The sequence below is a fragment of the Elephantulus edwardii genome, unplaced genomic scaffold (genome assembly GCF_000299155.1).
Source record: "Elephantulus edwardii isolate Elephantulus edwardi_28Jun2011 unplaced genomic scaffold, EleEdw1.0 scaffold00095, whole genome shotgun sequence".
NCBI classification, from domain to species: domain Eukaryota; kingdom Metazoa; phylum Chordata; class Mammalia; order Macroscelidea; family Macroscelididae; genus Elephantulus; species Elephantulus edwardii.
Genome location: NW_006399845.1, coordinates 11,652,184 through 11,673,189, shown reverse-complemented (window position 1 = coordinate 11,673,189; position 21,006 = coordinate 11,652,184). Strand labels below are relative to the sequence as shown.

Below are 21,006 nucleotides of genomic sequence, written 5' to 3'. Positions count from 1 at the left end.
TTTCAATGCAGCATAGTATTCCATTGTGCTAATATACCACAGCTTCTCTACCCATATCCTTGGTTTTTTTAAACAAGTGTTTTATATCTTCCTCACTTTCAGCAAGCAAAGCTGTGTCATCTGTATACTGCATGTTGTTCATGAGCCTTCCTCCAATCCTGATGCCACATTCTTTGTAGAGTCCTGCTTTGTGAATTATTTGCTCAGCATACAGACTGAATAGGATACGACCCTGATGCACACCCTTCCTGATTTTAAACTTCAAAGTGTTATCTTGCTCGATTTGGGCAACACTTTATTGGTCTAGGTATAGACTTTGTTATTAGCCCAATTAAGTGGCCTGGGATTCCCATACTTCTCAATGTTAGCTATACTTCGTTATGATCCACATAGTTAAAGATTTGTTGTTTGTTGTTATGTGCTGTTGAGTCGCCTACGACTCATAGCAACCCTATGTACAACAGCCCTAAAACCTGCTCTATCCAGTGCCAGTCTCACTGTCCCTGACATACCTGCCCTGATTATCCCAGTCACTGAATCAATCCACCTCATAGAGGGTCTTCCTCTCCTGCACTGTCCCTCCACCCTCCCAAGCATGATGTCCTTCTTCAAGGACTGGTTGCTCCTTGCAACATGTCCAAAGTATGTTAGATGGAGCTCCAGAATCCTTGCCTCCAAGGAGAAGCCTGGTTTAGTCTTCCCCAGGTTGAACCTGCACATTTTCTTAGAAGTCCATGGTATATTCAATACTCTTCTCCAACACCACAGCTCAAAGGCATCAATTCTATCTTCCCTAGTCATTGTCCAGCTCTCTGACACATAGCAGATGATTGCAAACACCATGGCCTGTATCAGGTGCACCTTAGTCGCTAGAGTGACACCATTGCTCTTCAGTACTTTGGAGAAGTCCCCAACATTAGAAGTATATAAAAATATTATAGCACTTACTATGTGCCAAAAAAAGTTTTGGGGTTTGGGTATAGAGCAGAGAACAAAACAGCTAAGTGTCCCTGCCATCATGAAGCTTGCTGGCCAGTGAGGGAGACAGATGATAAATACCTAAATAAATGAGCAAGATATTCCCAGTGAAGTGCTAATGAAGAAAACTGAGTAAGGTGGATAGGCAGTCATGGTCTGTGGGGCTGCTTTACACCTAGTAAATGCTCAGTGAGTTTGTTTTATAAGAAATAAATGTGATCATGTCACTCCCCTACTTAAAGCTCTTCAGTGGCCCTCTAACTCACTCATTGCTGTGGAGTAAGAACTGACTCATAGCTGAGCCTCCAATGGGTTTTCAGAGGCTGTACATTGCACAAGAGGTTGTAAATTGCTTATCGATCTCCCTCAGCGTGACTGGTGAATTCAAACTGCCTGCCTTTGACTTCGCAGTGGACCTCCTTACCCACTAGGCCACCAGAGCTCCCTGGCCCTCAGCGTCTGCTTTTCTTTCCATCTTGCTCTCTCACTGCCCTCCTCCTGCTCCCATTTGCGGCATCCTTGGAGGGCTGTTCCTGATCCCTCAGTGCCCCTTTCTCTCTTGCTTCTGAACCTATGCACACACTAGTTTGTTTCCTTGAAACACTCTTTCTCATCTTTTTCACCGCTAACTTCTCAGGCCACAGTCTAAATTCTGCTTCTTCAGGGAAATCCTTCTTACTCTCCAGCCAAAGTGTTGTTGTTGTTGGTTGTCATCAGGGAGCTCTGTTGAGCTAAGGTAAGTGGCCCCTAAATATGCCATGTGATGCTGGGCTTGCTACTTTGAGCCTTAGCTAGGGAGCTGTGCAGCAATCCAAAGGCACACAGTTCAAATTCACCAGCTGCTCCATGGAAGAAAGATGGGCAATCTTCTCCCATGAGATTAAACTACCTCTGAAAACCCACTGGATGGTCTGTTATGGGTTGGCTCCAACTCTATAGTATACAACAACAACAACAACAGGTGGGCATTTGGTCATATGCCAAGTACAGTTATCAGTGTCCAGGAAGCACTGAGTAAATGTTTTGTGTTTTTTTCGGATTTTTTTTGCAGAAACATTGTTTGATCAGGATGACAGGAGGGTGGTTGTTTTGTTATCATTCTTGCTTGGGCCCAGTTTCCATCTCTGCATTTCCTGAACCACAACTCCCTCCACCATCCTTCCTTTAGGATCTTTCTAGTCCTGGAAGACGAGACCCTAGATTTCAGAGAGGGGCAACAAGGCCTCAGGCCCAGTGCTCAGTCCTTCTAAATGGTAGCTGTGCTCAGGCCCTTGATCCTCAGATAGGAGTGGATATGATGAACCTGGACTTTTCCCACAAGGACTGCAGCCTTCAATACTGATTGAAGCTCAACATCAAGAAAACAAAGATTCTCACCACTGGGCCGATTGGCAACATCATGATAGATGATGAAGAGATTGAGATTGTTGACAGCTTTAGTTTGCTTGGCTCTACAATCAACATTCTTGGTACCAGCAGCCAGGAAATTCAAAGACGAATTGCATTGGGAAAGTCGGCTGTCAGAGACCTCTCCAAGGGACTAGGAGCAATGATGTGTCTGGAGGCTAAGATGAGCTTGATATAGGCCATGGTCTTTGCCATTACTTGCTATGCTTCAGAGAGCTGGACAATGACTAGGGATGATAGAAGGAGAGTTGATGCCTTTGAGCTTTGGTGCTGGAGAAGAGTATTGAGTATACCATAGACAACCAGAAGAACAAACAGGTTTTTCCTGGAGAAGGTGAAACCAGGCTGCTCCTTGGAGGCAAGGATTCTGAAGCTTCGTCTGACATATTTTGGACACGTTGCAAGGTGGCACCAGTCCTTGGAGAGGGATGTCATGCTTGGTACAGTGGAGGGACAGCGCAGGAGAGGAAGACCTTTGATGAGATGGATGGATTCCATCACTGGGGTAATGGGATAGGGGTGCCAGAGACAGTGAGATTGGCAAGGGATAGAGCAGGGTTTAGTGCTGTTGTACACAGGGTCGCTATGAATCGCAAGCAACTAGACGGCACATAACAACAACATCACACTACAACATTTATGGGCCCCCTATCATCTGCACGATAAACCCAGATGACCTCGCCTGGCATTGAAGGCCTTATGCTGTCTTCAGGGCCTTGCCGTCTCCTCTTGTGCCCCTTTCCCTTTGACCACAGCTTTGCTTCATCTCGTCTGGGTTCTTATGCTCAGAGAACACAGCTGACTGGTCTGTGCTTGCCTTCTTGGTTGCACTTTTTTAGGAATGGTCCAGCTCTCCTTTCTGACCATTTCTTTTCTTTGCCCTGAGTTCTGCCTTCACCTCTCCTCGCTAGAGGCGGCCCAGCCCCATCGATGTGATCTTGTTTAGACTGCTCCCAGGGTGGGTCAGGCTGTATACTGAAGTCTTTGCTTGAGTCTTGAGGATGCAGCCTTCCTTTCTGCACCTCTTGCCCTGTGTCAGAAGCTTATGGGGTCAGCATACACATGCTTGGACCCTTACGATATCCTTGAAAGGCATACTAGGTCATCCCCATTTTACAGAGAAGGACATTGAGGCTCAAGAGGTTTATCAACTTGCTCAGAAACGGCAGTGCCAGATTTGAATCCCGATCTGTCCAAAGCCTGTGCTCAGGACCAATTGCTCCATTCTCTACTGCCTGTCTGCCCTGTCCTCTGCTCCTGCTTCTTTGGTCAGGCACTCAGGTACAGAAGCCTCTGAAAGGGTACCTGGGGCTTAGAAGGAGGGTGTGGGGGCTGAGGTGGGAATAGTGGGTGCGAGAAGAGAGTCTGTTCTCACAAAAACAGTCCTGGAGGCCCTCCCCGGCTGGGCCTGCACTCTCGACACTCACTTGGTCTTGCAGTAGGCAACCACGCAGACGATGCCCACGACCAGCAGAGCCACACAGATGCCTGTGATAGTCAGGACCCTCTTCTGGTACAGCTCCTCCGCTTCTGCAGAAGTGAAGAAGATGTGAAGGGCAGGGCAGGAGGTGGTCTTCACTCAGACAGTGATGCAAAGACCCCTCACCAAGCCGCAGGCTCCCTCAAGCCCAGGGTGTGACAGTTCCTCTCTGTCCCTCCTTGCTCCAGCCAGTCCCTACTTGTTCCTTTGCCTCCTGCTCCCTCCACCTCCCCTCGCTCTCACCCACCCAAGGGTCTGGCCTCACACAACCACCCCTGAGTTCCCCATCCCAACCCCATGCCCTTCCCAGAGCAATGGAAAACGCAGGAGAATGGGAGGGGTTATGATGGAGAGAGGTTCCCAGGCTCATCAGGTGTGGGGAGTAGCCCAGCCTGCCCAGCGACCCTGCTCCCCTATGGCCAGGTGACAGCACAGAGCTCTAGTGAGCAAGGCAAGAGTCGTTCTCAATGGTAAGTAATGTAGAAGCCCTGGGCAAAGGCCTGGCTTCAAAACCAGGCCCAGCTTCCCCAAGAAGGTGGAGAAAGGTTGGTCCTGGGTCCATGGCAGGACACCAGACACAGAAGCTAGACTTACAAGGGACACCCGAGCCCAGAGCAGAGACAGAGCAGATCAGACCGATGCAGAGGGGACACAGAGGCCTTTGTGTCCACCTGATGTGCTCAGGGTGTTGGCCTGGCCCGCACCAGCCCTCACTGTCCCAACATGTGGAGCACAGCCCACCCTTTCTGGGATGCTGACCCTCAAAGGCGATGGCTCTCATAGCCCTTAAAAAGCCTAGCCTACCTCCAACTACTTCTTGCTGAGGCAACCCCTACCCTTATAGAACAGAGAGAAAGAAAGCCAGGAGAGAAAAGGGAAAGATGACAGAGTGAGCCACAATCAAGGTCTGCGACCCAGACCCCTCACCCTGCCCTCACCCAAAGCTGTCTGCTTTGTTCTATTCCCCTTTGGGACAAATGAACACTGGATCCCAAATCCTTGGCAAGCCCTGAAAAATGTCCCTAACTTCTTGGGCCTAAGGCAGCTCTCTCAGTACACCAGGAGAAAAAGGCCTCCAGACACACCTATTCCCAGATACACAGAGGCCCCCTTCACAGAAATACATCACAGGTCCAGAGGTGTGCACACACAGAGCTAACCCCACACTCCAGCAACACGCCCACACATGCTGCCATGTCCAATAGTCACAGGGTGACTTAAACACACCACTCCTGACACTGCTCTTGTTATGGTCACTGGAAATGGCCATCAAGTCCAGTGGTCCCAGGCCTTCCCTTAGCTGACTTCCTTGTGGTGCCACGTTCTCCCCGATTTCTGCATCTTTCCTTCTGGACTTCCTTCAACCTTACTGGGTGAGAGTTCACTATATCTTGCTGCTTTCTCCTCTTCTGTCCAGCTGTCACAGTGGCTCCATGTGTGTCAGTGTAGACTGTGCTTGCTAGAGTTTCAGTGACTAATTTAATTAGAAGGAGACCTCCACACTTTTGTTCTCAGGCATCTCTGGGTGGACTCTAACTCCCAACCTTTTGGTGAGCAGCTTGAGCACATTTGGTGTTGACACCACCTGGGGATGCTTCTCTTTTCGAAATGCAAACTCCCTGCTGTTGAGTTGGAACTGACTCACAGCTGCCCCTCTAGTGGGTTTTTGAGGCTGTAAACAATCAGAGGGAGAAAAGTACCTTACAACAGCTGTGTGGGTCATAAATAAGACTGCTCTGACTTTTATGCACCTAAAGTCTTGACCATAAATGTTGCATTAACGTTATTTTTCATAGCCCATGGAAGACCAGTTGCTCTTCTTAGGGCTTTCCCCTTTTGTTGCTTATACTTAAGACACATGGAACCAGACTTTGACTTAAGGTTTTGAAAGTCCTCAGAGTTGGGCAATTTCTTGGAATACTGGGCTAACCTGCAAAAAGAGGGGTGGGTGGAGAGTCTGGTAGTTAGGCTAAGGGCCAAGATAGCAGTTTCCAAGAAGCTGCTGGATCCATTCTCCACCCTTCCGGAAATACCCTTTTATTTCATTGGATTTGCCCTTGATTAGGCACTGTAGTTCTCGCCAAGTAAAACTTGACATGAATAAGACAAAGCATAAGAGCAGAATACGAGGAATAAGAAGAGATTGTCCATCTTTCTCCTGAGGAATTCCTTTCAGGTTAGCAACACAATTCCTTAAGGAAGAGGCTGCCAGAGCAGATCCAATTTCCCTCTTACCTTCCTTTTTCTCATCTAGATTCAGATGCACAATACCAGCTGGATGCAGTGGGTGCTCAAATGTCCTTCTCCCTGAGCTCCAGACTCACACAGCCACTCTGGACTCATGGCCCAGCAGAATCATGGCCTTCCCACCCTCTCCGCACTCCTGCTCCTGTACACTTCCCATCACATTAGTGGCAGCACCACTGTTCTTGTTGGTCAGGTTGGGGATTTGGAATTATTCTCCATTCCTCTCCTTATGCCCTGACTCTCTCTCCACCAGCAAATATCCTCTCAGTTCCACCTTCCCAACATCCTGACTACTTCTTAGCATGTCTACCTCTTCCAACTAATCCAAGACAAGGCCATCCCTCCCTGAAGGAGCCTTCTAACTGCCCCCATATCAAATATACTCACAGCCATAAAGCAGATCATTTACCCTGCTGCTTAAAAATCATGAATGGCTTTCCATTGCAACTAGAATCACATTTAAAGCTTTACCCGGCCTCTGAGGCTCCAGATGACCTGGCCTTGCTTCCTTTTCGACCTCAGTTTAAGAGGCCCCCTGCTATGGTCCCTGTGCTCCAGGTTCACTGCAGCTTTAAGGACAAAGCACACCCACACCAATCGTGTGAGCATTAGACCTGCTTTGTCCTTGTGGCAAAGATTTTTGCCCTGGCTGTTGCAGGGCTGGCCGCTATTTATCAGGGTGTAGTCCCAATGTCATGTCATCAGAAAAGCCTTCTCTGAGCACTTAACTAAAGTAGCTTCCCATCCCAGCCAGGGATTCCTTCATTAGCCTGTCTTCTTCTCTGTAGAGTACCCATCACCTCCTGATAGCTTTCCTGTTGGCTTGACACTGTCTCACCCCACAGACTGTGAGCTCCGTGAGAGCAGGGACTATCGGAGCCATATCGCCATCCTAGTGAGTTCCAGTGCTCACAGTCAGTTGTTGAGTTGATGAGTGAATGACTATGCAGACAACCCTAGGAGTCTCGCAGGTGCATGTCTACACACCCTTACTCCGTACTCTCAAAGTTCCAACTGCATAGAGGTTTCACCATGCCCCCCCTCCCCCCCAACCTCCCCTCCTGCACTGAGGGACCTAATAAGACAGGCACATTCCCATTCTCTGCCACCGAGAGACAACCACATATACCTGTGCCCTGCCCTGATCACAGATGCCACACAGACTCGCTCCTCTTCTCCCCACTCCCTCAGTCAGGGGAGACACGCTCACACACAAGACTCATAGCTTTGTCCTCTAGATCTCTTACTGAGACTAGCTAGGCGGTGGTGGAACTAGAGCCTCCTCAAACTGGGGACCGAACAGCCTTTTCAACACTATAGGCCCCCACTACGTCTCCCAAAGAAGCCTCAGTCACTCTGAGCCCCTGCATCTCTCCTGCTGCAGGCCGGGGGGTGTGGGGGTGTGGTGGGTAGCCTCCCAGAACCTACTCTAGCACTAAAGCTAGAGAGATGGAAAGACCGGTTCTTCCAAGTACATTCCAGCCTAAGGAGTCCCCCAGGGGACAACAGAGGGAAGTAGGCTGGTCTTGTCCACAGAAGCATTGTCAGGACTAATCATGGAGGAAGTGACAGCCCCAAGCAGATGGGAAAGCTTGGCAGACGAAGGGCAGGGGACAGACAGACAGTTATCAGCCGCCAGCCTGGTGCAGGATGAGAAGCAATGGAAAGGGAAATGAAAGAGGGTTGAAGTCAAATTTAAAGGGATGCCTCTCTGCATAGCTCTCCAGCAGGCTTCTGGGCCTTCCAGATAGGGACCCTTCTGCTTCAGCAGCATGCCTGGCTTCTGTCTGTCTAGCCTGCAGGGCTACATGGAGCTCAGGAAGGGACACTGCTCTTGGGGGCGTGCATCTTGGGCACAGTCTGCACCCCAGGTATGTTCTATCCATGAGCTTCTCTTATTTCCCACTTCTCACCCAAATCAACCTAGTTAATGATAGGGCCGGGAAAGGTTTTTTTGAATCATCCCTTTTGCATTTTTGTTTTTAAAGGAAAGAAGACATTCAGCATATATAGTGTCAGAGATTGTGGAGGGGGGTTTGTAGATGGCTCTGAATGAGACATAGAGGTTCCATACCCTTTAATTCAAATCCAAGGTGCTCTGGCAGTGCAGAAGAGAGAAGGGTCAGAGAGGGAAGGGGGGAGGGAGAGATGGAGAGGGAGATGGGGGAGGTTTAGAGGGTGGAGGGGTGAGAGAGAGAAAGAGAGAGAAATGTTGGTCAGGACTCTTCAGACACCGGAGGCCAGCCTGTGAGGTGAAAGCAGGTTAGTTGTATCCCCTCCCAGCCCCCTGAGCTCCTTCCCTGGCCCCCAGGCCCCAAGAGCCCCTGAAAGGGGTGGAGAGAGGAAATGTTAGAGTCAGCAGGCAGGGCAGGTTCTTTGGAGATGAGCTGTGGGAGTTAGTACCTGGTGGGGACACAGAGGTGCAAGAGTCAGTTGGCAAATGTCCCTGGGGAGGAGGGGCAGGAAGGGAGAGGGCCCAAGGGGCTCCCATTCTCCCTGTCCAGCTCCAGTGCCAGGACCTTCTGACCCTCAGACTCCACCTGAAGATGCCTTGCCCGAGGCCAGTTCACTCAACAGCCCCGATTTGCCTGCCTCCCTCCGCAACATTTTTGCTGGGGCCTCTTTTCTTATCAGCGTGCCCTCTGTTCAGAAGGAGAGCGTGGGCAGGGCTGGGCCCATGTCCCTGTTCTGCCCTGAAGGTCTAGCTGGCTTTCTCATCTACCAGAAGCTTGGGCACGGGAACTTGTAGAGTGCAACGTGGTGGAGCAGGAGTTGAGGGGAGGAGAAAGGTCACTCCATTTGACCTTCTAGAGGCTTCCAGATATGAGGTCACAGAGCCCGAGCCTGATTTCACTACTTTATTGCCATTCAAAGGAAAAGACAAACTGGTTCACTTATAGAACACCTGTCTTCTCAGATGGTGGGTGAGTCATACTCTTTGAAGAAAATGGGGGGAGGGGGAAGAAAAGAAAGCCCACAGAAAAAAACTCCCACCCTCAGTGCCATTGAGTTGGTTCTGATTCATAATGACTCTCCATTGGGGCTGTAAATCACAACAGGAGGAAACTGCCCATCTTTCTCTCACATCACATTGTAAATGTGTCATTTCAGGGGCACAGGAGCCCAAGAGTCAGCTCTGCCCCTGGCCCTGAGCAACCGTCTCGGGTTCAGTCCTTCATCTGTCAGATGAGGATCAGGCGTAACCATGGGCTCTGAGAAGACTGTTAATGAGCCTCTGCTGCCAGATGATCTGAACTAATGGACTCATAATCTCTGGGGCAGAAGCCCAGAAATCTCAACAGTGTTTTCAAAAGCTCATGGACCACGCTAATGTATCATTCATCTGTAGGATTTATCTCAGCTTAATCCCTAAAAGTCAACAAACTCATTGTTGTCAAGTTGGAATCAGTGACTCATAGCTGACCCTCCATTGGGTTTCTGAGGTAAATCCCATGAGAGGAGACTGCCTATCCTTCTGCAAAACCACTGGTGAATCCAAACTGCAAGAGGCCAGTGGCTTTTGGGTTAGTAGTCGTAATTAGTTGTGTAGACAGGGGGAAGTCATGGTCCCTGCTTCCTCATGTGTCAAAAGTGCCTGTCCACCAGTTGGAAACAGATGTGAGTAGGCTGGAGAGCTCGAGGCTCAGGCCCTGCAGCCAGCTTTACCCACTCTATGACCTCCCCAAAGGCATTATAATTTCCAGTCACATCCAGAGGAGCTGGACATTGTGTTCTGACGTGCTTGTTGCCTGCAGAGGGAAGAAAGGGCAGGAGGATCCTGGCAAGAAATCCTGCGAGTCATCCATCTCCGGGTCTCTCCACTGCTTCTAACGGGTGTCCCAGAGGGATCCCCAATGGGGATAGGGCAGGACAGGGAGGTGGCTCTGAGCCAAGTATCACAATGGCTTTGACTAGGAAAATTGGGAATTTAGACCCTACAGTTCTCCACAGAGACCACACCGGCCTTTCTGTTCAATTGGAGGTTGGTCAGTCAACTTGAATTTTTGGTTTCTTTGCTGTTTTGCAGCTTCCAAGGACTTCCAAAGCTCACTAGTGGTGCTGAGCGCATGGTACAGACTTGGCAGGTTCTCAATGTCTGGGAAAAGTCTCACTGCCCCAGGCTTCCCATGGACAGGACTCCCCCACACAACTCAAGAGCTCACACTGTTTGAAAGCCTACTCAGGTCCCCCTGACAGTTACCAGCCTGGTTTGATCACAACACTCAGGGACACTAAGAGTGCCCTATGGGGGCTCATCCAAACTGGTCTGGACCCCACTTTTCGATAACGTTGTTCTATTAGGCGATGCATCAGGGGCCCAGTATTGCTAGGACACTTTCTTAAGGTCACACAGCAGATTAGGCAGCAGGAGGAGAAGTGCAATTCAGGTCTCCAATTTCTTAGTGCTAAGCCCCAGCTATTTCTGCCCATTGGGTCTCTTAGCAAATCTGCCTTCTTTACTGAAGACAACGACCACAGGAAATCAGAGCAGGGCTCTCAAAGCCTTTTGAAAAGTTTGCTTCTGATACCACTGAGGGCTTGCTCAGTCACCAGCTAGCAGCCTGCTTCCCTCTCTGGAGGAAGAAGGCAGGTGGATTCTGGGGTCCCTCCAGCTGTGTCTGCCCCAACACTCTCTTTCATCCTGCTCACTGTCACCCAAGAGGGAGCTGGCACCAAGTCACAGGCAGGTCCTATTGGGCAGGAGTTTGCATATCGACCTATAACCATTAACTTGATGGACTCCTGAAGACAGGCTCACCAGTAAAAAAAGACAAACTCCTCATCCTGGACATGTCTTGTGACACAGTCGCAGGGCGCCTGGACAAGGAGATAGTGGTGGGGCTTCAGAGCACGCTGTGGTGCTGTGTGCATGTCTGTGTCTGGCTCGTGGGCACTGCTTGCACCTGGAGGGGACTCACTGGAGGAAGGAGAAACTTCAAAGTGTTCTGTTTTTGTAAAGGCTCCACAAGAGGTCCGCTTGTCACTTTGCCTAGTGTCCTGGGAGCCAGGGTCTGGGGGCTGATGCCGCCCCTCTGCCCCAAGTTTCATGCCAGTTGTAGCTGAAAGAGCTGCTACTCATTCTAAATACATGGTCAGTTCTGTTAAGTCCTTTATATGTGCCATTTCATTCCATCCTCACAGCAACCCAATAGGTATAATGTTATTATCCCCATTTTATAGATTAGAAAATGTAGTCAGAGGTTAAATGAGGTCCTAGACCTAGTAAGTTAAACACCTAGCATTTTTATTCAGTACTGTCTGAACCCAAAGTCTGAAAGCTAAGCTGCCACTCACTTTACGCTGCCTTTTCAAGAATCATCAGATAGAGAAGTACGTGAAGTGCTCTCTGGGAAAGTGCTTCAGGAGCTTCTGTCCTCTACACATTGTTAACAACAATAATAGCAGTAGGCAGCAAGGCCAGGTGCTGCAATTTTCAGGCTCATTTTTTTTGGGCCTGTGGTTCTGCTGAACCCTCCTGGCCGCTCCGAGCTGAAAGCTGATGCAGCCCAGCTGCCAGAGAGCCCTGGACTGCCGCCGAGCTCCAGAGGGGCTGGACCCCCGTCCAAAACAGTCCCTTAAGTTGAGGGAGGGAAGCTCTGGGCTAAGGGTGTAGAAGGGTTTGCCCACCATTTCCCCTCTCCCTGATCCTTCTCTCTCCTTGACCCTGGCTGTCCTGCCCCTTCTGATGCCCTTCCTGCCTCCCAGTTCGTCACCCAGGGCTGGACCGCACTCTGAATCCTTCTGGCAGGCTTGGGCTCTGGAACACTCTAGGGGCATATGCATTCCCACAGGCTCTGCCCTCACCCCCATGGCCGTCCTCCCTGGATCTGGTTGTGCTCACTGGCCTCAGTTCAGGGGGGCCTGGGGAAGTGCTGCCTCTCTCATTCTATCAAGCCAGTCAGCTATCTGGACTAACCATCTCTCACCCTCACTGGGGCCTCTACTTCCCTCTCCAAGCTTGGTCTCTCGGCTCCTGTGGGAGGGGCTATTTCTGGTCTTTGTGCTCTGGCCTGATAAGGACTAGGAAGGTTCACTTCTCAACACAAAATCCAAACCTCAACACCTTCGCCCCCCCACCCCTGACCCCCCCAAGGACTAGTGAAAAGACTTTCTTTCTTGCCTCTGCATTTTCCTTAGCACCATCTCCCACTGTCCAGGCACTATTATACTCCTAACTTCTCATGGGACCGAGCTGTCCTTCCCAGACAGGAGGAGATGGGGGAGGGTGAGGTAGAGGCCCAGCCTCCCCTACAGCAGGGATGGCGTGACCAAAGACAGGCCCTGAAGGTCAACAGACCACTGGGCCCCAGAGTCCACAGCTGACCAGCTGTATTTGCTCTGCTCCACCTCCACCTGGTGGAACCTGAAGGAACTGCTCCCAGGCCCCAGAGAAACGGTTCTCAATTACTGGCAGCATCTTTGGGCCATGTGGCTCCCATTTTTCCTCCTAACTCTGCAAAGCAGAAAGCTTCAGCCTCCATAACGAACTAAAGGAAGGAAATGCAGTCTGCATAGACATGCAAGCTAGAGTGGTATCTGAAAGTGTCCAAGTCACTGTTCTGTCTTTCAGCATCGGCAGCAACCTCCTATTCTAGTCCTTTCTGTAGCCCCGCAGTTCTCCAGTTTTTGGCATCCACGAAAACCTTAACTCTGGATTCTGCTATCCCTCAACTTACCCTCTGCTTCACTCTCTAAACTAAAACAAATTCTGGTCATCAGATCAGGAGTCAGTCTTTCTGAGGACTTTCTTTTCTTGTGCTCAAACACACCGATATACTCCAGCACACGCTCACTGCTGACCCTAGCATTGGCAACCCCCTCAAACAGGCCCTCAGGAACTGGCAAGGGCTCTGTGAATGCCTCTTTCCAGGCAGCCTGACCCCAAAGGTAGTGAAAGGCCAAGCGAGGCTCTGGTGGACTGCAGAATCAGCATTACTGTGCCCTGGGGGATGGCCCAAGTGTGGAAGTGGGGGTGGTAGGAGGTGCACTGTCTCCTCAGCCCAGGCTGCTGGTGTGTACTGAGGACTGAGAGGAGCCCAGGACCCCCTCTGTAGCCCCCTCTAGTCTCACTAAGCAAGGCCCCCTCCCTCCCACAAGGGAAGACTGTCAGTCACCAGGGAAGAGAAGAAATAGAAGAAAGAGACATACTGGAGAAGTTGACCATTGCGAACTGCTGACACCTGTCCCCGGTGTATCCCACAGGACACCTACCAAAAGAAAGAAAACCAGAAAGAGAGAGCCAGGATAGCAAGACACAGGCATCGCGACAGCCCGCACCGGCTCCTGCCAGCGCCAGCCGGCCTCCTTGCCACCGTTACCATTTGTACTGGCCTTGCCACTCTGCCCCTTACCTGTAGCCCTGAACTTTAAACCCAAGGATTAGGCCAAAAAATGAAAAACAAAGCAAAACAAAACAAAACAAAACAAAAGAACTAACAAACCGAAATACAAAAGAAAAAAATAAAAAGAGAAACAAAACAAAACAGCCAAAGATCAAAACAACCAACACCCCTGGCCCTACGCCCTACATTGAGGGGGAGCTGCACCCAGAGGCTTTCTAAGGAGCAGGGACTTGTGTTTGTATCTTCAAACATACTTTGCTTAGGATCTGGCATGTACAATCGCAAAGGCAGTTTCTCCAAACATCTCTGTCCGAAGAATCCGTTTGGACATCTGGAGAAGGAAAAGGGGAAAAATCACAGAACAAACTGGCATCATCCGCGAGGCTAAGGTTAGAAATCAAAGTGCACAGTGATGAATGAGAAAAATCAAGTCAGGCACTTGGGGGTCACACTTGTAGCTGAAGGGGCTGGAGTCAGGGCTGGGTGGAGGGCTCTGAAATCTCATTTTAAAAGAATCTCTTTAGTAGATGTGGCTCCATGGGTGGTAGGGAGAGTGGGGGAGGGGGCAGGGAGCTGGATGACTGTGGAAAGTGGGGTCGGGGAGCACGGGGAGTAACTGCTCACTGTCCTAATGGACGTTGAGACTTTCCTTCTTACCTGCCTGGTGCCCCATGAAGCCAGAGCTGTACCCCTTGGTGCCAGGCAACCAGCCGGCAGAGTGTAGCCGGCAGAGTGTAGGGGAGTCTCAAGTTACTGGGGAGCCACTCCTTTTAAGTCTCTACTAAATGATTTTCTCCCGGGCCCTCAGCAGGTTCTGTTCCCCATGAAATAGCCCCAGAAAGCTCACAGAACTCCAGAATGCTGTTTCTGGACTGTGTGCTGTGAAAAATGTGCCCTTGGAGATGTCTTATCTAGTCTCTCAGAGAAGATTCTGTGGCCAAATCTGTTCAGGAAATCCATTCTGGGGGCCCTTTGTGGAGGTGCAGTACAGATTAGCAAATGGAAGGCTCAGAGAACTTTTGTAGGAGGAAAGAGCTGAGCTTTCCAGTATTTCAAAAATGTATTTATGCATGTAAATAGTTTCTGAGCAGAACCCTTGCAGGCTAGTTTGAGAAAGGCTGCTCTAGGGCAGTATATATGGGAAAAGACTGAAGAAGAGCCAGAATTAGTAGCACCCAGATCTGGTTTCCCTGAGACCAGGTGTACAGTATCTGCCTCAAGTGGAAAGAACCTCAGTGGGGCTGCTGGCTGGACACACAGGGAGCCCGCTTCTGCTCAGGGACCTAGCGGCCTCGGGAGCCCTGCCTGTCCCTGTGACCTGCTCCTCTGTCACTGCCTTGCTCTGCTGGGGTCTCTGCCTTCTCTACAACACCACCCACTCCCATTTCCTTGTCTTGCCCTCATCTCAAAGGTGTCCTTGCTTCTGCTCTTCTGCTTTCTGGCTGCCACTCCTCCCCTCAGTCTTAATTTCTGGGAGACATGCCCAACCCTGCACTTGCTTCTGAACCCCAGCAAGGGCAGAAACCTAAGGTGAAACAGATGGGGCCAGACTGCCCCCTTTCAACAGACCTGTCCCTCTTCAAAGATGAGTCTATGTTGCCTCTGCTTCCTCTTCGTGAGGAAATCTGGTAAGCCTATCACCTCTTCAGGGTTTTACCAGTCTCCTCTTGATAATAGGCTACTATTTACTATGAGTCAATTTAAATGTCTTCAAGAGGTGAAAGCGCTCTACTGTCCAGTGACCATCTGCAAGTTCTTTGTGTTTAGAGTGGGTAGCAGCTAGTTTGTGATAGATACTCCTGAAAATCTTGTGGTCCCTAAATCTCATCTGGAAGAGTGATAAATGGGTGTGGCAGGTGAGCAGACAGCGGGAGTTTCTCTGGGTCTTGCTAGAGTCCCTCAAAGGAGGCAGGAAGCTGGTTGTATAATGGCAGAAGTGTGTCTGTCTAGCCAGTGGTGGGCTGGCTGGGAAGTGTGCCTGGGGCTGCCAGTGAGTGAGGCTGAGCTACACTCATCCTGGGGCTACCTCCAGCCGCTGTCATTACATCCTTCTCTGATTTCTGGGCCTGTCCCTAAGCATCCCAGCCTAGGAAGACATGGAGGGAGTTGCTAAGACTTCCCAACCAACTTCAGCCAGGCTCATTTCTTCTTCCTTAGTGCTTAGAAACGTACATTGACTTGGATGAGCACTATACAAGGAGAAGTGATTTTTCAAGGAGCAGCACCTTTGGGGATACAGGATAAAGACCCAGGAAGGTGCCAAAAAAGGTGCTGGGAATCCACAAAGGAATGAGCAAGAGATGCATTTGGCTATGTCCTGGCTCTTGGGGGAAAGGAAAATCTTAGTGTGTACGTACGTGAATGTGTGTACGTGTGTTTAAGAGACAGATTGGGGGTGTGTAGAGGGCCAGAAAGGACGGGAAATTTATTCTCACTGCTGACAAGTAGGGCTACTGTTGATGGCTCCTGGAGACACATGGTAATTAAGCACATCCCTGACCCACACCAGCCTGGACTAGCCCGCTGCGTCCTCATGTCTTCCATGGTCATTGAGTTCCAAGCCGAGAGGGCACCATTCACATGGTCTACAACATGAATGAGACCTCCTGAAATGGGGCAAAATTACAGTTCTAGCCTTTCTGCCCTGGGAAAGCAGGTTCTCATCTCACTGAGCAAAAGAGGAGGTGCAGTGTGTGAGAGCACTGGCAGTCAAGGTGGCTCTTTGGGGCACTGGCTCCTTTAGGGGGAATCCTAGACACCCCTATCTTCCTCCTTACCCTGGCTTGTTGAGAAGAAGCCACATCCAGGAGGCTGGGGCTTTCTGAGAGAAAGTTCTTGGGGGTGGGTCTATAGCCTCTTTAATGTGCATAAAAACAAGGGTCAAAGGGTACTGGGTGCATTAGTCTATCAATCAGGATGGACATCTGAACTCAGTGTGACTGGGTGAGATTTACCTTCCAAGTTTCAGGGGCACAGAGGGCAGATTAGAAGGAGCATCAGGAACAGCCTTCCCACCTGGCCATCGGCTGTGACTGTGGGAAGGTCTGTACTCAGGGCTGGAGAAGAGCAGGGTCAGAGAGGGGCAGAGAGGACAGCCCAAGGGCTGCATCTGGGGTGGCAGAGAGGTCAGGGCCTCCACCTCTCCATTTCCCCACCCCACCTCCCGGACTTCAGTTTCTCCTTGTGGTAGCCTGGGGATAATGCCATGTGTGCTGCCCTCACCCGGAGGAGGGAGAGGATGAAGGATGAGGGGGTGCTCCCGGGCACTGGAGGGGGTCTGGGTGGGGTCTCTGACCTCATGAGGGGTGAGGGTGGAGATGTGGTGAGGATGAACAGGCAGATGGGCATGGGATGGGGAACCACCTGGACAAGGGGGTGCGGGGAGACAAGGAGTGGGAGGATGAGCCGATGGGAACAGGAGGCATGCCACTGGTATGTGCACAGGGCTCGAAAGAGAGTCTTGTTCTGTCATCATCCCCTGAACCAGTCCCCAAGAGTCACGCACCAACCGTGCTCTACAAAAACACGGAGAGAAGAGGAGAAAGCAGCGAGAGGAAGTGCAGGCGCCCCTGTCTGGCCCAGACAGGGGTCAGTCACCTTGATTTGGATTCCCATTTCCAAATCCCCCTGAGTTTTCTTTTCTTTTAAAAAAACAAACAAACAAACAAACAAAATTCTGTATCAGTGACACTGTTTCTTTTGGCTCTCAATTCCAGAAAAACAGGAGGGACGGAGTGTGCCTGCTTCCCAGTGCTCCCTGCAGGGCTCGGAACCAATACACAACAAGTGTAAGAAAACCAGGAAGGAAAACTCATTTTATAGAAACTGGAATGAAACTGACCAGTCTAGTTTCATTATCCAAGCTAAGCGGAAATGCAAAAAAATAAAAATAAAAAGTAAACAAACAGCACAAATGGTAAGACGTGAGTTCCATTTCCTAATTGCTTTCTTTTTTTTTATTACATTCAGGTGTCATCAGGAACCCCAATTGGCCTGCCCCCCTTCCCTCCCAGCTTGCCCACCCCCAGATGGCATTTGGGCTCTGCCCTGCCCACCCCTTCCCACCCTGCCCTTCTCCAGCACAGCACTGAGCGCCATCTGCCTTCTCACCGGCCAGGGCTGTGTGTCTTACTGTCTGCAGTGCCCACCAGGGCTGTCCCTTCTCCCCGGAGGGCTGACCAAGGAGTCAGGGAAGTTGGCGGCAGGAGCTTGGGCTGACCCTGATTCACAGGGCACTGAGGTGGGAGAGTTCAAGGTCTACTCAGTGAATCCCAGTGGCCCTGGCCCGGGGTAGAGTGAGGTGGGGGTCAGGATACTCCTTTCGCAATGGTCCAGGCTCCTGTCTCTGCTCCTCTTAGATCTAAAGGGTCCAAACTGTGTAGGGACCTCTGAGAGTCCATAGGTCTAATTACTCTCTTTCCCATAATAAGCTCCAGTATTGGAAATCAGGGATCTAATGGTCCTGGAGACAAGGGATGGATGATCCCAGTGACAAAGCTGGATTCCTGCAAGGTTCTGGGGTCCAAGGGGCTACAGAAGAGGACAGATCTGGGGAGGGGACAAGGGAAAAGGACAGCAGGTCTAGGCTGTTCCTGGGAGCTATTCAGGACCCCTTAAGTTTCTACTAGATCTGTTCCAATGGGCTCAGAGCATTTTCAAGGTTGGCGTGGTTCTAGGTCTGTTATACTAATGTGGCACCCTCTTCAGAGAAGGAGGAGAAGAATGAAAGCTGAGTCCAGGCTGGGAACTCCCTAGAGGACCTGTTGTCACTGTTGAAATGACCTCCTGAGATTCAGAACGAGTGGGAGAGAGGATGGCAGCTGGCAAAGGGTGGGGTCAGGGAGGCTAGCTGACGGCAAGAGCCACAGTTGTACCTGAAAGTTCAGACAGAGAACTAAGAGGGGAGCATGAACGGCCTCTCACTGTAACAGCGTCAGGCCGTGGGGCCTCTCAAAGCCCTGGGCTCCTCCTGACCACACTTCACACAGGAAAGATTGTGACTCAGGAGGGAGCTTTGGCTGTGGAGCCTAAGGTGGTCTTTGTCTGCCTGGGGTTGGAGAATGAGCCCTGTGGGAATTGACCATGTTTGTGGGGAGGCTGATCACTGCTCTCTGATCTCCATCCATACTCCCAGATGCCATGGGAATGGGGCAGCTTGGCACCTTGTCAGGGTTCTAGACTTGGGCTGCTTTAAAATAGTAAAGTTGTTAATGAGCCTGATTTTCCTTCTTCCTCAAGACCTGCCAGAGCCTGTACTCACCAAGCTCCCCTCACTCACTTACTAGAAATTCTGTCAAGAGGGCGCCATGGGCCCAGCCATCCAGAAGACCCAACAGGGCCTGAGCAGCCCCTCTCTCACTGCCCTTTCTGCAGTTACCCTCTTGGTTTAGGGGAGAAAGTGGTTCTGAGCTCCTTGGAGATCGTGCTGGGTGGACCCACCAGAATGGAGAGCAGGCCCTGGCTCTTGGGATGGCAGAGAAGCCTAGACTTCTCTGAGCTTCTTGAGCTTCTCTTCAACTCTGACCTCCCACCATGGGCCACCCAAGAGGGAGCCTTTGCTGGTGTCTGGGCAGCTCCCTCACCCTACAGGGAGTGGGATGGGGACCTAAAGGGGGTCTGGTGGCATCCAGAGCATATCTGAGCGCTGGGATTCTGTAGGGCAGGGGGAGCAGCCAGAGCCTGAGGCAAGAACTGGTTCTTCCCTCAAGACTAGAGATGAGGACCTTCAGCTACCATAGGGCCCTGGAGCCTGTGCTCTGCCTGACCCTGCCAGGGAAGACATGGCCCGGGAGGTGTTCATCAAGGACAACATTTGAAGAGCTGTTGAGACACTCGAGTGGGGAAAGGGAAAGAGAGATAGTGATAGAGAACAGATTCCCAGTGCCCACAGGGGGCATGGACTGGCATCCCCAGTTCCCTAGGGTGTTGGTGGAAGAGTAGACGTTGAGAGGTGAGGTGGACAGGGGCTGGGGAAGCTGGGATGGTAGAAGCGCCTCAGCCCCTTAGAGCTTACATCTCCCTGTATCTTAAGAAAGGCCTGGAAAGTGGGGCACACCCCTGTCTATGCCTTACGGGGACCCCATGTCAGTGGTTTGCAGCCCACTTTCCCCGAGAGCCCTCCACTTTTGCCCCAGCCTCTCCTGTCCTGCTGTTGCCCTGGGCCCACCCTCACTGGTCACTTACTTGCAGGAGAGCTGGTTGATGCCTTCGATGTAGTAGCAAACGCCTCCATTGACACAGTAGGACTTGGCGGTCTCATTGCACTTCCGGGCATGCCCCGACCAGGATGACAGGGTGGTACTCACTGAAGATATGAGAGACATGTGCTAGTGACCCACTGAGACACTTCAGACCACCTCATTCGTGGCCTTCCTTGACACACCTCAAAGCTGGAAGACCGTCAGAGACTGCAGCAATGACTGCAGCGAAGTTCTGACGGCCCCTCTCAGTTACCACAAGCCAAACGTGGCTGACTTCCCAGAGAGGCCCTGCACTCCTGCTTTCTTTCTTTTTAATTTTATTTTTTGAGAGGGTGAGAAGATAACAGAAACTACATTCTCTGCTGGATCGAGTCTCCCTTTTTAGGAGACTCCTAGAAAAACAGTGGATGCAGACGTCTGATGTGGCAGACCAAAGGCCTGAGGGGGTGTGGGGAGGCGACCCAGCATTTTCTGCGTTGCTTGGACTCTTAGAGTGGACTTGAGAGTGGCTTGGAGGGAGGTGAGGGTAGGGACCTGGTCTTGAAGAGAAGGGCTCCTGTTGGGTACTGTCATTTTCTGATTTGAGGGAGATGGGGGACCCCAGCTTTCTCTCTCTTTGCCTCTCTCACAGGACTGAGCTGGTTCTAAGCCTTCCATCAAGGCTACAAAGTCCATCCTGCCCCATCTCCATAGCAGCCATGGTACTCTCCATGGTTCCCTACACAGTCAACCTTTGTGGGGAGCTTCTGGACCTTGGACCACCTAGGATATACAGCACGAGTTTCAGAAGATAGGGCTAGGGAAGGGGGGCTGAAGTTCTTATTCTAAATGTCAGTTTTCATCAGTAAGATGTCCCACCTGAGTTTTGTGTCCATATCAGGCAGTCAGAAATGTGCTCTGGGATCTGAGGATCCCCTCTCCCACCCAGTGGTAGTCTCTTGACAGAGGTGGCCCAACCCACCTTGGCTAGCCCTGCCTCCTCACGGGAGTAGGGGTAAAAGGAGGAGGGCAGGCACTTGGCGCCCTCAGTGTTTAGACATGCGGGGAGACAGATGGAGCGCAGAGGACTGGGAGTGTATACACAGCTCTACTCTGTATATGTCTGAGGAGCTTGCTGATAAAATCCAGCGGGTAGGGCCAGCTCCCACCTTCTCCTCCACATCGTGCCTGCTGATGACTGGCATCTTGGGGTCCTGCTCCTGCATTGGGGGTGTCTCCCTTCCATGTTCAAGCCTAAATCTAGCTGGGACACGCTCAATGGCTCAGGAGGGGAGGTCTCCTATTGGTCCACACCTCACTTCTGGGTCAATGAGACCCAAGACACTTGGAAAGGGACAGAGGAACAGATGGA

The 21,006-nt window shown here is 51.0% G+C and overlaps 1 protein-coding gene across 5 annotated transcripts in view; it reads right to left on the bottom strand.

The window, feature by feature from the left end:
• The window catches only part of NRG2 (neuregulin 2), a 293,885-nt gene that overhangs the window by 7,438 nt on the left and 265,441 nt on the right, over window positions 1-21,006 (bottom strand). Inside the window, exons 4-7 of one of the 5 annotated variants that reach the window (XM_006891165.1) lie at window positions 19,639-19,759; window positions 13,710-13,786; window positions 8,187-8,210; window positions 3,813-3,915 (exon numbers count right to left, since the gene is read on the bottom strand). In XM_006891165.1, coding sequence (XP_006891227.1) covers window positions 3,813-3,915; window positions 8,187-8,210; window positions 13,710-13,786; window positions 19,639-19,759 — 325 coding nt within the window. Of the gene's footprint in view, window positions 1-3,812; window positions 3,916-8,186; window positions 8,211-13,261; window positions 13,321-13,709; window positions 13,787-19,638; window positions 19,760-21,006 lie in introns of all 5 variants that reach the window. The other 4 variants (XM_006891166.1, XM_006891167.1, XM_006891168.1 and 1 more) reach the window with 4 other exon arrangements.